Consider the following 13,213-nt stretch of genomic DNA (forward strand, 5'->3'; position numbering starts at 1 on the left):
TTTGGAAAATCATCCTAGTGGATTTTTTAAATGGAGAGAAGATGCAGCAAGGAGAAAAGGTTTGTCGCCGCTTCAAAAATGCACGACGGCTATCCGTCAACTGGCTTATGGAGGTTCCGCCGGCCAATTTGACGAGTACTTGCAAATGGGGTGAAACAACTACCCTCGAATGCTTATCCAACTTTTGTCAATGCGTGATACAAATATATGGAGGTGAGTACTTAAGAAAATCCAATGCAACTAACAGCACTCGTTTGCTTGAAATGCATGAACAAAAGCATGGTTTCCCTGGGATGTTAGGAAGTCTTGATTGCATGCATTAGGCTTGGAAAAATTATCTGATTGCGTGGAGGGCACAATACACACGAGGCGATCATGGCTATCCAACAATTGTGCTTGAGGCAGTCACATCTGTCATTTGTGGATATATCATGCATTTTTTTTGAGTTGCTGGATCTCGCAATAACATTAATGTGCTTAATGAATCATCTATTTTTAATGACGTGTTGAAAGGAAATGCACCGGAAGTTAATTTTATTGTGAACGGTACACAATATACAAAAGGGTACTACCTAACAGATGGTATATATCCGGAATGAGCCACTTTCGTCAAGAGTTTTTCCTGCCCTCCGGATCCAAAAAGAATGAAATTTAAGAAAAGACAAAAGGCTACAAGAAAAGATGTCGAGCGGGCATTTGGGGTACTCCAAGCTCATTGGGCAATTATAAGAGGTCTAGGGCGACATTGATTTATGGATAAATGCAAAGAAATCATTTGTACATGTATTATTTTACACAACATGATTGTGGATGACGAAGGTCATGCAATATTGATTTGGGATCTTGAAGAACAAGATATTATCACAGGGAATCATGGTTCAACCAGTGAATTTGCTGAATACATTCGAAGAAATTCTGAGTTACGTGATATTTAGGTGCATCATCATCTTCGTCGTGATTTGGTCGAACACATTTGGGAAACATGTCATCGTGATGAGTAAATAACTAATTTATTATATATGAAATATTTAGTTATTCAATTTTAATTTTGTGAAATATTTTAACTCGTATGTTGTAGTTTCTTTTTTAAAAATGTGTACGCCCGATATTGTATTGTTTTCATTTAAATAAAATATTAATATTAAAATAATTATATGGAATAAATGTACAAAAAATTATTTATGAATAAATGATAGATGAAATATATTAAAAATATATATTAATTTTATTTAAATGTAAAATTATATGTAAGTTAATAAAATATTCATGAGACTCATAAATATTTGATTGGTGAGATATTTGATTGTGACGTTGAGGATATTTGATGGGTGAGACCCATAAATATTTGGATGGTGAGATATTTCATTGTGAGATTTGAGATATTTGAATAGTAAGATATTTGAAAAATGATGTGAAAGTGGGGACCACAAATATTTGGGAGAAATACTCTCAACCATCGTGAATGTGGACATTATCCTCTCTCCTTTCTCTTATGAGTGGGCATTATAATACTCATTCACAATAGAAAGGGGATATTAAATGACCATTATAATACCCATTTATACTCTAATGAAATTGATCTTATAACTAACTCTTAAATTTTAAAATTTTAAACCTTAAATATATATAATATATCAAAAATATATATATATATATTGCATGAATTCCAACTCAGGGTACTTTTATTTTTAGTGATATTAAAGGTGTCAAATGATTTAATGGGGCTCAAAAAGGATCAAGACTATTTGGCTCGTTTAGGTGATGTGTTGAGCCCAGCCGAATCACAATAACCATCATTGGTTGGGCCTGGTACGAAGTTTTTTTTTAAAAAAAAATGATATAAAATATAAAATAAAATTAAAAATATATATAAATTAATATATATTATTTTAAAATAACTCATTTTCTAATTTATACTTTATATAATTCAAATTTTTATATATTTTAAATGTGGGCTAAGCTTGACACAAGCCATATCAACCTTCTTCTATACCATGCTGGGCATGGCCTATGATCTGGGCACGATCCAATTCCAATTGAGCTTGCTAGGCATGGCGCAAACCAAGCTGGATTGAGCTGCCTCAAAGCACGCCCAATCTGTATTTTAAAAAAAAAAAAAATAGATTTTTTTATCGGATGTCTAACTAAATTACAAAATATTTACGATAGATAATTTAGAAGTTTAATATCCTATGATTAATTACTAATGCACTATAATTAAAGATTAAATTGTGGATGGTTGAATGACAATCTAACATCCGTCCGTTGCCACATAGCCCCGATCACCCAACCTGATTTCCAGCTCGAAAAAATTAATTATTAAATCATATCTTAAACTCTCTTTATTAAAATTACGTACGTGGCTATAAAATTAAATAAGATATCTATTTTTTTAATTTCCATTTATAAGGATTATTAAAAATTGACGTTTGGTGCAAAAAATTAATAAAGCATTCTGAGTTTCAATTCTATTCAAAATCTTAATATTTATATCCTCATTGTAATTTAAGTCAGTCTGATAATATTTATAAATACTTCTCAATCTAATTAGAATAATCAATACTGCAAAACTTCTCTCTCTGTTTTTTTTTAAAAACAATTCAGAAAATTTAAACTGGATAAATTTTAGATGAATGAACAATATAATCCACTGTCAACTGCTCAAAAACCTTAAATTTTCACTTCAGCCGGAAAAAGGAACCAAAAACACCATCAAATCATGCTTGTTCGTATCTGAAACCAACAGTTCTGACAAGAACTTAAACATATTTTAAGGTAATGTGTTTTTCATTATTGTTTATGATGTGGCTCAAATTTCTTTTTAATCATGACTTCTAATATTGAAGTTCTACCGACTAAATAAACTTATAGGTAAATTTTTTTCCTCTAAATAGTATTTACAATCAAGAAATACTAAACTTCTGGATCATTCATCATAAGTACTTTCTGATTTAACCTAGTGATCGATAGAAAATTTTCGTGAAACTAGATTAATCATCCCAAACTCAATGTTACCTAACCTGATTAATTATTTTTTTAATAAAAATATAGGCACAAAATCTAATTAACACCCTATTTTAAAATAGACTTGAATTAAACAAACAATGAGACGGCGAATCTAAATGCACTAGATTTGTTATCGTCTCAGCGTGAAATCTTAATTAAGAAAAAGAAACAAAGTCGGATTAGGGTGATAATGTCGTATACTCACCTCACCAATAGTAACCAAAGAGATCTCAAATACCCAATCCTAAGAGGATCACATTCTATAATAGTAGTACGTAGATCTGGCTCTTAACTAGTTTGTTTGTAATGATATAAAATCATATGTTACAAAAAACACACACACACCCATTGAACAGTAAGATAAAATCCAACACGATGATGATTTTTTTTATGATATACCCTATTAATTCATCAAAGGATTCGCCGAGATTTATTTTGGGTTTATACTTGATTAACTACATAACTAATTACTATTAAGAAATTAAATCCCAATTAAGTGATTTAATACTTGTAGCATAAAGGGATTTAGATTGTCCCCTCGGATGGGTTTAGTGGCTAGCGCATGAGGTGTTGTCACCATGAGATCTGGGGTTCAAATCTCGGCAAAGTCGAGATAAATACCTCCCTTATGTGTTAGTCATTATTTCAAAGGCTAGTAGTTGGCCATGATTTACTTCCTTCGTGTTGGCCTTGAGACAGGTTGGCGGGGGCGCTGGAGACGAACGTATTTACCTTTTGCCCACCATAAAGGGATTTAGATTATTGGATGTCTATTCAATTTGTATATCTATTAGTTTAGTTTATTAACATTGATCGATGGGATGTTAATGAGGGATGAACTTTATGATGAATAATACCTATAGGTTGAGCATGATATATTAAGGAAGAGATGAGATTCATTTTAGAGCATGATGAATCATGTTCTCTTCTTTTGATTCTTCTCCCTCATTAAGAAGAACCTAGGATTGTTGGCTCAATCATATGAAAAAATTTCGTTGTGTTTGCAGGATCTCTAGTGATAAGTAAGAAGTAATAATCCTTAGCAATGGATTCATATCAACTTTTCGCTAATTATTTTTTTGATTTTCTATATTGCTTTAAAGCTTAATAAGAGCTAAATTTATTGTAGATGTATCTTTAGATTATTATTGATGTATCATCATTCTACCAAACTTCTCTATGCCTAAGTTATTATGGGATCAAGAAAAAAATAACAAAACAAGAAAAACTAATAAAACAGGATTTTAAAAAACAAAGAGAGAGAAAAATTCAAATTAGGAATGAATCACATACCATAAATGTCTAATACCATCATTAATTATACTATTTGATTCGGTATCAAGGATTAGGGAATCCTCAATGAGAAGGGGTTGGCGACGAATCAGAAGTCTTCGAGAAGAATCTCTGTAATAATTAAAGAGAGTTAGAATGGAGGCTAAAATGAACCTTAGCGCAACCACTCGGATCGTACTTAAGTCAAAATTTGATGATTAGAACATGAAGGAGAAGAAATGCTATATTGTAGTAAAGTAGTAGCTGAAATTGTGAGAGTATACATGTGTCCGTGGGAGCAGGCTTTTTTTTTAATACCCTTACCCTAGTGAAGGAAGTGGAACCCATGTCCTTCCTTTCTCCGCGTCCGGGTCAAGGGGGTCCCATATCGTCCCCACAGTGCGGCCCCACATAACCACTTTCAGGTTGAGGGTATATATCGCCTACACACGTTCTCCACATTCTATGTACTCCATGTCCTTGGTTGACCCATCCTCACTCCTTACACAACTGTCGAGTGATATTGGTATCGAAATCGGGAGTTGAGCAACAAGTGGTAGTGGTCCTTGAGTCGGGAGTTGACAATTGAGTGGTAGTGGTCTCGAAGTCGAGAGTGATCGAGTACTACGAGGTTGGCCTTCTGCTAAGTTGGGTGTCGAGGTCAGATCACCTATTGAGCTGGGTGTCGAGGTCAGGTCACACTCGGGCTTGGCTTGGCCCTTCTCTTGACTAAGAGTATCCATATTGACGTTAATACTTGAAACATTAATGCCAACATAGATGCTTTTAGTAGTATTATAGCATTAACGCGTTCAAGTAATGAACACATTAATGCTTACAGATTAAAAAAAAATAATAAAAAAATAATATATTGACATTAACCTGTTCGTGTTAATGTCAATATGGATGCTCTAAGTAGGGTGTGATCTTACTTTTGACTTACAGCTTAGCTGCACTTTTAACCGTGCCATATGGGATTGACTACCTATCACATTATTATTTACAGAAACACATGTTGTACCGCCCTAATAGGTTATTGGATAACCCTAGGGCAAGCTCTGTTGGTAAGTATATAAGATAACAGTAAATCTTGTTGACCATAATATGATTAGCTAGAAATGAATTGTAATATATGCATATAATTAATAAATAAATATGATATTATTAAAATATCTTTGATAATGACTTATAAAATGTATTCCGATTGATCATATTCTAATCATTTAGTACTACCCATAAGATAATAACTATAGTGGTGGTGGGAAGGGGGTGGGTCAAAATTCGACAAATAAATTTTATCGACTTTTTTAGGCTCCTATCCATATACTTATTAAATTTTCACTAAACTTTTACTTAATGGTGTGGAACACTCACGAGAGGCTCGTCAACATGACTGTTAACGGTACCATGTTTTCTAATAGGTTATTGGATCCTGGCTTTGCGTGTGAGTAGTCTTGCCCCAACATGCGGCACTGAATAAAGATCATCTCCCTCAGTATCAGTTTACATATATATTTTTCAATCAAAATTATTGTCGTAGTTTGTCCCATTCAATGCAGAAATGGATTCCAGCTCAACCAATGGTGAAAAAAACTAACAAGACAACTTCAAATTTCCACTTAAATATGTTTCTGACTTCCAGCCGAAACAGATACAACCAAAGATCATATGAACACGGGAAAGCCAAAAGTTTTGACGACAAGCAACTTGATTAATTTATTAAAAAAAATGTATTATTTTCTTCATCAACCTACCAGATTTTCCTGTTTCTTGAGTTCTTCATCAGCTCTAATGGAGTTAGTTCCACACATATATATTGCTTGGTAGGTAGATATGTACAAAATGCATCTGTATCCTAAGCAATCATACACATGATTCAATCTTCTTTGGCGCTTCCGGTTCACTCGGCTCGAAGAGCTCCGGAGGAGAATGGTGCCTCCTGGCTCTGCGGGAACCCGGTCTGAACGACATACCGAAGGTCGTCTTCCCAGAGATTGGCAAGCTGCAAACAAGTTCAGCAAGTTTGGGGTCAGTCAGGTTATTCTCGACACTCTTGAATTTGTGTCGAAAGTGATGCATCATCATTACATGATCGATAGGAGGTAGTTGCAAGCTCGAAAACATCGAGTCCAGCGGGTTCTCAGCAAGCTTGAGAGGCGGCTGAGCAAGTGAGAAGGCTGAGGTCGCCATGTCTAATGGAAAGAGGACTTGCTGTGGCAATGGCACATGAACTTGATGCATCTATAACCACAAGACCATTTGAACACAATGAACATATCGAATGTAGCAATTGAGCGAGCGAAAAGGATGAAACGGGAGTTACTTCTTTCGAGAGAAGAGTCTCCGTGTCGAACTCGAGCTGGGGATCCAAGGTGGCCAGCTTCATGGACAAGAACTGAAACCAGAATGAACACAATTTTAAACAGGAAGTAGACTAGTTTTGCTGAAAGAAATTGGGCTCTCTTTCGGAGTTCTACCTCGACTTGCCGCTGCAAGGATTGCACATAGTTGATTATCTCATCCAGCATAACAGCCTTTCCTGTGACCTTCAATTCAAAGGCACAAGAACAATTTATATGTCTAAAATGTCAAAGAACCAAAATGAAGAAACACTATGAATGATGAAATTATAGCAATTGAAAAAAATAATACAATGTGTTGATTATAAAGAAGTTTTACTCCAATAGGAATTTTTGTATGCAGACGGAAGTTTGAGGCAATAACAAATTTGTGATGGCCACAAATTTCATTTATCTTCTTTGTCTATCCTCGACCTTCTATTATTGTGCTAGAATTTCTTCTTATTTTTTTTTCTTAACATGAAAAATATTGGAAATGTTAGCAAAATTCTACCTTGTTGCAGCCGGGCACAAGATCTTGCAGTAGTTTCATCCTCTCGCTGATCTTCTCTCTTCTGACCTGGTGAAGAAGAAGAAGACAATGGCGGAATCAGGATTAAGAAAGCACTATGGCGCAGCATGCAAGATGAGTTCTCTGCTTACCCTCTCGGCGAGGCTATGGCTATCGGTGGCTTGCCCTCTTCTTGCCCTGACATGGATGTAGTCCTTGGGCGGCTCCGGCGGCTTGGCATTGCCGTCGTCGCTGCTGTTCTGCTCGGTCTTGGGTTTGACTGGCGCATCCTTGTCGGCGCCGCCGGCTTCCGCTGATTTGCATCTCTTTGAGTCAGAGTTTTCCTCCTGCGGAAGGGGAATGAGTTCGCACAATTTCGATGCGTCGATGAAAGATTCGATTTTGGGGCTTGCCTCGGGAGGATCCATGGCGGAGGAAGATGACGGCGCCGCCGCTTTTCCTTTGCCCTTCGGAGCCGCTTTCCGCTTCCGCGCATTGTGTTCGGCGACGACCGCCGTTAACTTCTCCGAGGCCGACGAAGCCTCCGGCGACGACGACGACCCTGCCATCATCGCATAGGATGCTGCTACCTCCTTCGCCAGAGACTGTCTGCTGGAGACCCTCGAGAGCTGGCCGGCCTCGGCGGCGCCGAAACAGGAGAACCGCGCCGCTCTCTCCGCGAACCCCTGGTCGGCCAAGAACGGCGCGGTTAACGGCGCGGCCGCCACTTGGTTCACGAGCATGCGCTGCCGCTGGTGATCCGCCCCGGCGAGATTGAGCTTCGGGGGAGAACTGAGCGGCGTGCTGTAGTAGGAAGCGTGCGCGCTGTGGCACCGAGAGGAAGGGGAGACGTTCCCGGAGTTGCAGATGCTGCCGAGCCGTCCGATGAGCTCGCGAATGACAACGCTGTCGTTGCCGTCCGGAGCGTTGGACGACGGCGACGAGACGAGGGAGCTGAGCGCCGACTCGAGCTGCTGCGCGTGGGCCTCCTGGCCGTGCACAGGCTGCTCCCACCCGAAGCCGACGAAGGAATGCGGCAGATGCTCATCTAAGGCGAAGGCCCTCACCTCCGGCAGAAGCCCCGCGTGCGCCGACTTCCAGCCGCCACCGAAAAATCGCTCCTTTTCCATTCCCGACACGAAAAACCGCCGCGAGAAGCAGGCAAAAGGGGAAAAGGCGATGTTTTTAAGCTCGGAAAGACGACGACGACGACGACGACGACGGAGAAGAAGAAGAATAAGAATGGAGAAGGAGGCGGCAGAAGAAGGAAAAGAGCAGAAGAGAAGAAAGCGGGGAGAAAGGCATTGCTGTTGACCTCGGAGCATATATAGAGGAAGGGAGGTGAGATAGAGTCACCGCAAGAGGCGGTGAGAGGATGCCGGGCTTTGGACGCCAGCGGCGAGGCGGAGGAGGCGTATGTGCCCCTCCACCAGCGGTAACCTTTTATGGGGATTAGCTCAGCTTCGGGTAAAGAGAGGAGGAAGAAGACGAAGAACAGAGTAAAAATAAATAAAATTATTATTTTGACATATTAAAATAAAAAAAATACATATATTATTCTTAAAAGGGTGTCACTCACTTAAAGGTACTAATTAAAACAATGACTTTTCAAACTTAAGATGTGACATTTCTAAATCTTAATTAATGATCTTTTATTACTTCTATTTATTAATATAATTATACTGCTGATTGACTGACTAAGGATTAGATGAATTTTTTCCATTAGAAATTGATTTTATTTTATTTTATTTTAATAAATATGTCGTCCTCTAATTAGTCCTTACCCCAACGGGCACAGAATGTACATATGAAGGCTTATGCCTTAGAGTTCATCAAATCTTCCTAGAAAGGGTGCTCTTATTTCCAATGAGATAAATGATGCATCAAATAATAAAAATATTAAAATTTAAATTTCAAACGAGATGAACCTTTTAGATATGTTTTGAGCGTGGATAAGTTATATTCTGAATTTGCTAATAAGAAAATATTTGAATACCAATGCACAAAAGTTTAGGGTACACTTCCACCTAAGTGATCACTTTTTTTTTAAGCTCTCCATCTTTAGGAGCAATGAACACATTTTTATATTTTATGGCTATGGCTATGGCTATATGTCCTTAATTGTTTTGATTGGACACCATTCAAAATGAAAAGAAAAGAGACTCATTCTTTCAATAATCAAACTAAAGAGCACATTTAAAATTATAAAATTCTCATAAGACATGCTTAACTTTAGATTTTTTTTAAAAAATAACATATTTATTTTTCATTTTATACCTCGCATTCTAAAAGCATGCCATTGTGATGCTAGATTTCAAAGAATAATATCATTGTAATGTTACATTTTAAAAATCAACACCATAGTGATGTTAATTTTAGGATTTATGCAACATTACGGTGATGTTAATTTTTTAAATTCAGCACCACAGTGATATTATTCTTTGAATTCAGCACCAAAGTGATTGACGGGAGGGATAAAATAGAAAATAAGTACACCTTTGAGAAATTTAAAAGTTAGGTGCACTTTTTGACAACTTTAAATACACCCTTTGGTCTATTATGGTTCAATAATTATAGTGTTTTAATCAAATGAATTAAGATTATACTTTATTCATATTTTTTTAATCAATAGTCTGCCCGTCTAATTAGTAGAGGTAAACGGCCTTTTCTCTAATTTACCTAATTTATCTATAAAGTAAATCCAACATGGTCAAAGAAATAGGTGGATATAGAGATTTAGGTATGCACAATTATTTTATTTAGTGATATAATTAAGGGTAGGATGGATAGGGATTAAAGAAGATATTTTCTTTCATAAAAAGGAGGTTAAAGCATGCCTCTGTTATGGGCTAATCAATCATTGCGTTTATCTTTTATAAATTAGGGTTGATGGAGTTCACTCTCATTTAACCCTAAGAGATTCCACATCGACCTTTTAATATCTAACTTTATAGCTATCATATTTTTAGTCATTTAGGAGTGGTTTAATCACCATAATAATGATCTAAAATCATTTCTATCTTTACCAAGAGAATAATAATTTGTCACTCTTCACATACCAAACAATATTCCTCTTGATTTGATCTCTATCTTCTAATGAGATCGACAACCGTCAATGTGTATGCAATCATTAACAAAGAGGGAGCCAAATAAGTTTCAAGGTGGCTAGTATTATTATATAATGGATCATTGAGATCACAACAATTAACTCGAGTTTAATAATAATAACGATAGAAATTATTAGGTAAGCACTATCTTAGAAAGTCCAATGTGAATCTTGATTTGCCCCCACAATTTACTTTTGATTCTTTAAGAAATTATTGAAGCAAGATGTTCGATTGCTCATTGTCAAAAAGTGGTGACTAAGTTGGAGTTTACTTTGACTACATCAAGTGTAAGAGTCTAATGATTATAGGGTAAAAGTATCGCATCCATCCATATCTAATGAATTATTATACTTTTCCGCTATAAGTGTTGTGTAGTAATAAAATATTTAGAGATACAAATAAAAGGACTAGAGTTCAAATTAGACCGTCTATCTCTAAGATTAGTTGGACAAAATCTAAACACATGGATTTTAAAAAAAATATTTTGGATTCTCTTTTGATGTTCTGCCTAATTGATTCATATGAGGAAAAAAAAAGCATTTCAATTTGAATTTTCAAAAGAGTCCACCAAATGCAAAAGTATATCCACAATTTGTTTTTTTGAATTTCTTGTTTGGTAAATATAGATGGAGGGAATGATTTCTTTCACAAGTAATTGTGATTCACATGAGAGAAATCATGCAATGACCTAATGAACAATCCTACTTGACTTACTCCTAATGAACAATCCGACTTGACTTGACTTGACTTGAGTTGACTCAAACTCAAATGATTTATTTTGGTAAAAAAAAAATATGGCCTAATGAGCATTCCCACTTGACTTGGATTTGACTCCTTAAACTCACACCATTTATTTTGGTCAACAAAGTGATGGATATTGAGTTTGTAGGACAAGGACAATGGTTTGGCATCGAAGTCATGGCAATGAATGGTCGTGTTAATATCTAAAGAGCGCCATGAAGGGTTTGCGAGGGCAACAACACTTGGCCTTAGAAGGGCAATGGCTAGCTATTATCAATCTCATTAATGCCAACTTTTGTAGATGTCATTTAGGTGATTATATTGCTCATGTAATGCACGAGCGGCTCATGTCTATGATCTTATGGGATCCACATGCTACCGACTTGTTATCGAATATCGAAGAAGGTTAAGCATTCGAATGAAATTCTCGATGTCAAGAGATGGATCTTTTATATATAAGAACCAAAAGAAAGTGGATCGACTAAATGTGTCGTCCATTGCTTGTGGTCTCTAATGTGTTGAGCACAATTAGCTAACATTTGATTGATTAGAGTCGAGCGATTTGGGTTTTCATTTACGAAGACAAATTTTATCTAGGTTTACACTTCGAATGAACTTCTAAGTTTTTAAATATGTTATATATTTTTAAATGTCAACTATGCAGCATTTTCACAGCAGAATCGGTTCTCACAGACTTACAACAGCAAAATCTTGTAGCCTCGATCACCTCAAAGGAGATACTCATGCAATGAATAACTATCAATTCCGATAATTTACGTATGAATATCGAAAGCGATACTCTGACATCAACTGATGTAACAGAAAGTTATTGAATCCATTGATTTATGTATGATTATCGAAAGTAATCTTTTAAACTCTATTGATTCATGTACGAATATCAAGAAATAAAAAAAACAAAACTCATCGTTCCTAAAGAAGGAGATGGCAACTGACTTTGTAAGATCGACATCGTTCTGATACCAATTGATGCGACAGATAACTATCGATTTCGTTGATTTATGCATAAATACCGGAAGCAATCTTCTAAACTTTATTGATTTCGTAGAATGTCATAAGATAGGTAACAAAACTTGACGATTGAGAAGAAATGACAGGATCACAAATTCTTATGAATTAAAAAATTCCTTAAATCAACGTAAACAATTATTTATATAAATTCAAAATCCTAAAACATGAAGAAAGAAAAAATCCTGAAATACAAATATTCTAAATATACTAAAAATTTAAAATATCCTAAATGATCTTAAAATTTTAAAATATAAAAAATAAAAAATATCAAAAATACCCTCAATATCAAACTTGATAAAAATAATAAAAAAAATTAAAAATAATAAAAAAATTAAAATTGTTCTTCTGTTCGCATAAAATATGGATAGCCCTTTTCACCATTGCAAGTGATCAAGCTCCCAGACCAAATGGCTACAGATCGAACTTCTTTAAGGTAGCTTGGACGAAGATGCACATAGATTTGTATGAAGTTGTCTAGAAATTCTTCGCAATAGGCTAGTTACTCAAGCAGTGGAACCACACATTGATCGTGTTGGTTCTTAGTTCGCTCACACATCGAGCGTTTTCAACTACCTTCTGATCTCATACTGCATAGTGGTGTATAAAATAATCTCCAAAGTATTAGTAAAATAATTGTGAGAAGTGATGGGCAATCTACTCAATCTGGCACAAATTGCGTACACCGAGGAGCACTTTATCGTCGAGAACATCCAATTTGCGTAAGAATTATTACGGAAGTATGTGTAGAAAAGATCTTCCCCAAGGTGTGTACTCGGAATAGACCTTCAAAAGACATTTGATTTGATAGATTGGACATTTCTATTCGTTGTCATTCGATGATTCAGATTCCCACAACAATTCATTGAATGGATCAAGGAGTGCATTGCCACCATCTTCTACTTGGTGGCCATCAATGGTGCTATGTACGAGTGCATTGCCACCGTCTCCTACTCGGTGGCCACTGTTGCATGACTACAACTTCCACCCTATGTGCGTCGGTCTAAGGATTACTCACTTAGCTTATGCGGATGACTTGATCCTCTTCTCGCAGGTTGATGATTTGAAGATTACCACGATATTGGATTGCTTAGCAGACTTCGGACAATGGGCTGGTCTTCTCCCTAACCTCAACAAGTCAAATTTATATATGGCAGGGGTTAGTGATCACACGACAACCAGGTTGCATGAGATCACTTGATTTAAGCGCA

At 36.3% G+C, this 13,213-nt stretch overlaps 1 protein-coding gene across 1 annotated transcript; it reads right to left on the minus strand.

The window, feature by feature from the left end:
- Nucleotides 1-5,890: 5,890 nt before the first annotated feature.
- Nucleotides 5,891-8,612, minus strand: LOC121985450 (transcription factor bHLH78-like). The gene is made up of 7 exons (XM_042538915.1): nucleotides 7,542-8,612; nucleotides 7,281-7,475; nucleotides 7,132-7,197; nucleotides 6,756-6,824; nucleotides 6,602-6,673; nucleotides 6,367-6,519; nucleotides 5,891-6,280 (listed from the first exon to the last, which is right to left on the minus strand). Exons 1-7 carry the CDS (start codon nucleotides 8,451-8,453, stop codon nucleotides 6,179-6,181), a joined length of 1,569 nt encoding a protein of 522 aa, XP_042394849.1. The 5' UTR covers nucleotides 8,454-8,612; the 3' UTR covers nucleotides 5,891-6,178.
- Between the last annotated feature and the right edge of the window lie 4,601 nt (nucleotides 8,613-13,213).

Source organism: Zingiber officinale, chromosome 5B, assembly GCF_018446385.1.
Source record: "Zingiber officinale cultivar Zhangliang chromosome 5B, Zo_v1.1, whole genome shotgun sequence".
NCBI lineage: Eukaryota > Viridiplantae > Streptophyta > Magnoliopsida > Zingiberales > Zingiberaceae > Zingiber > Zingiber officinale.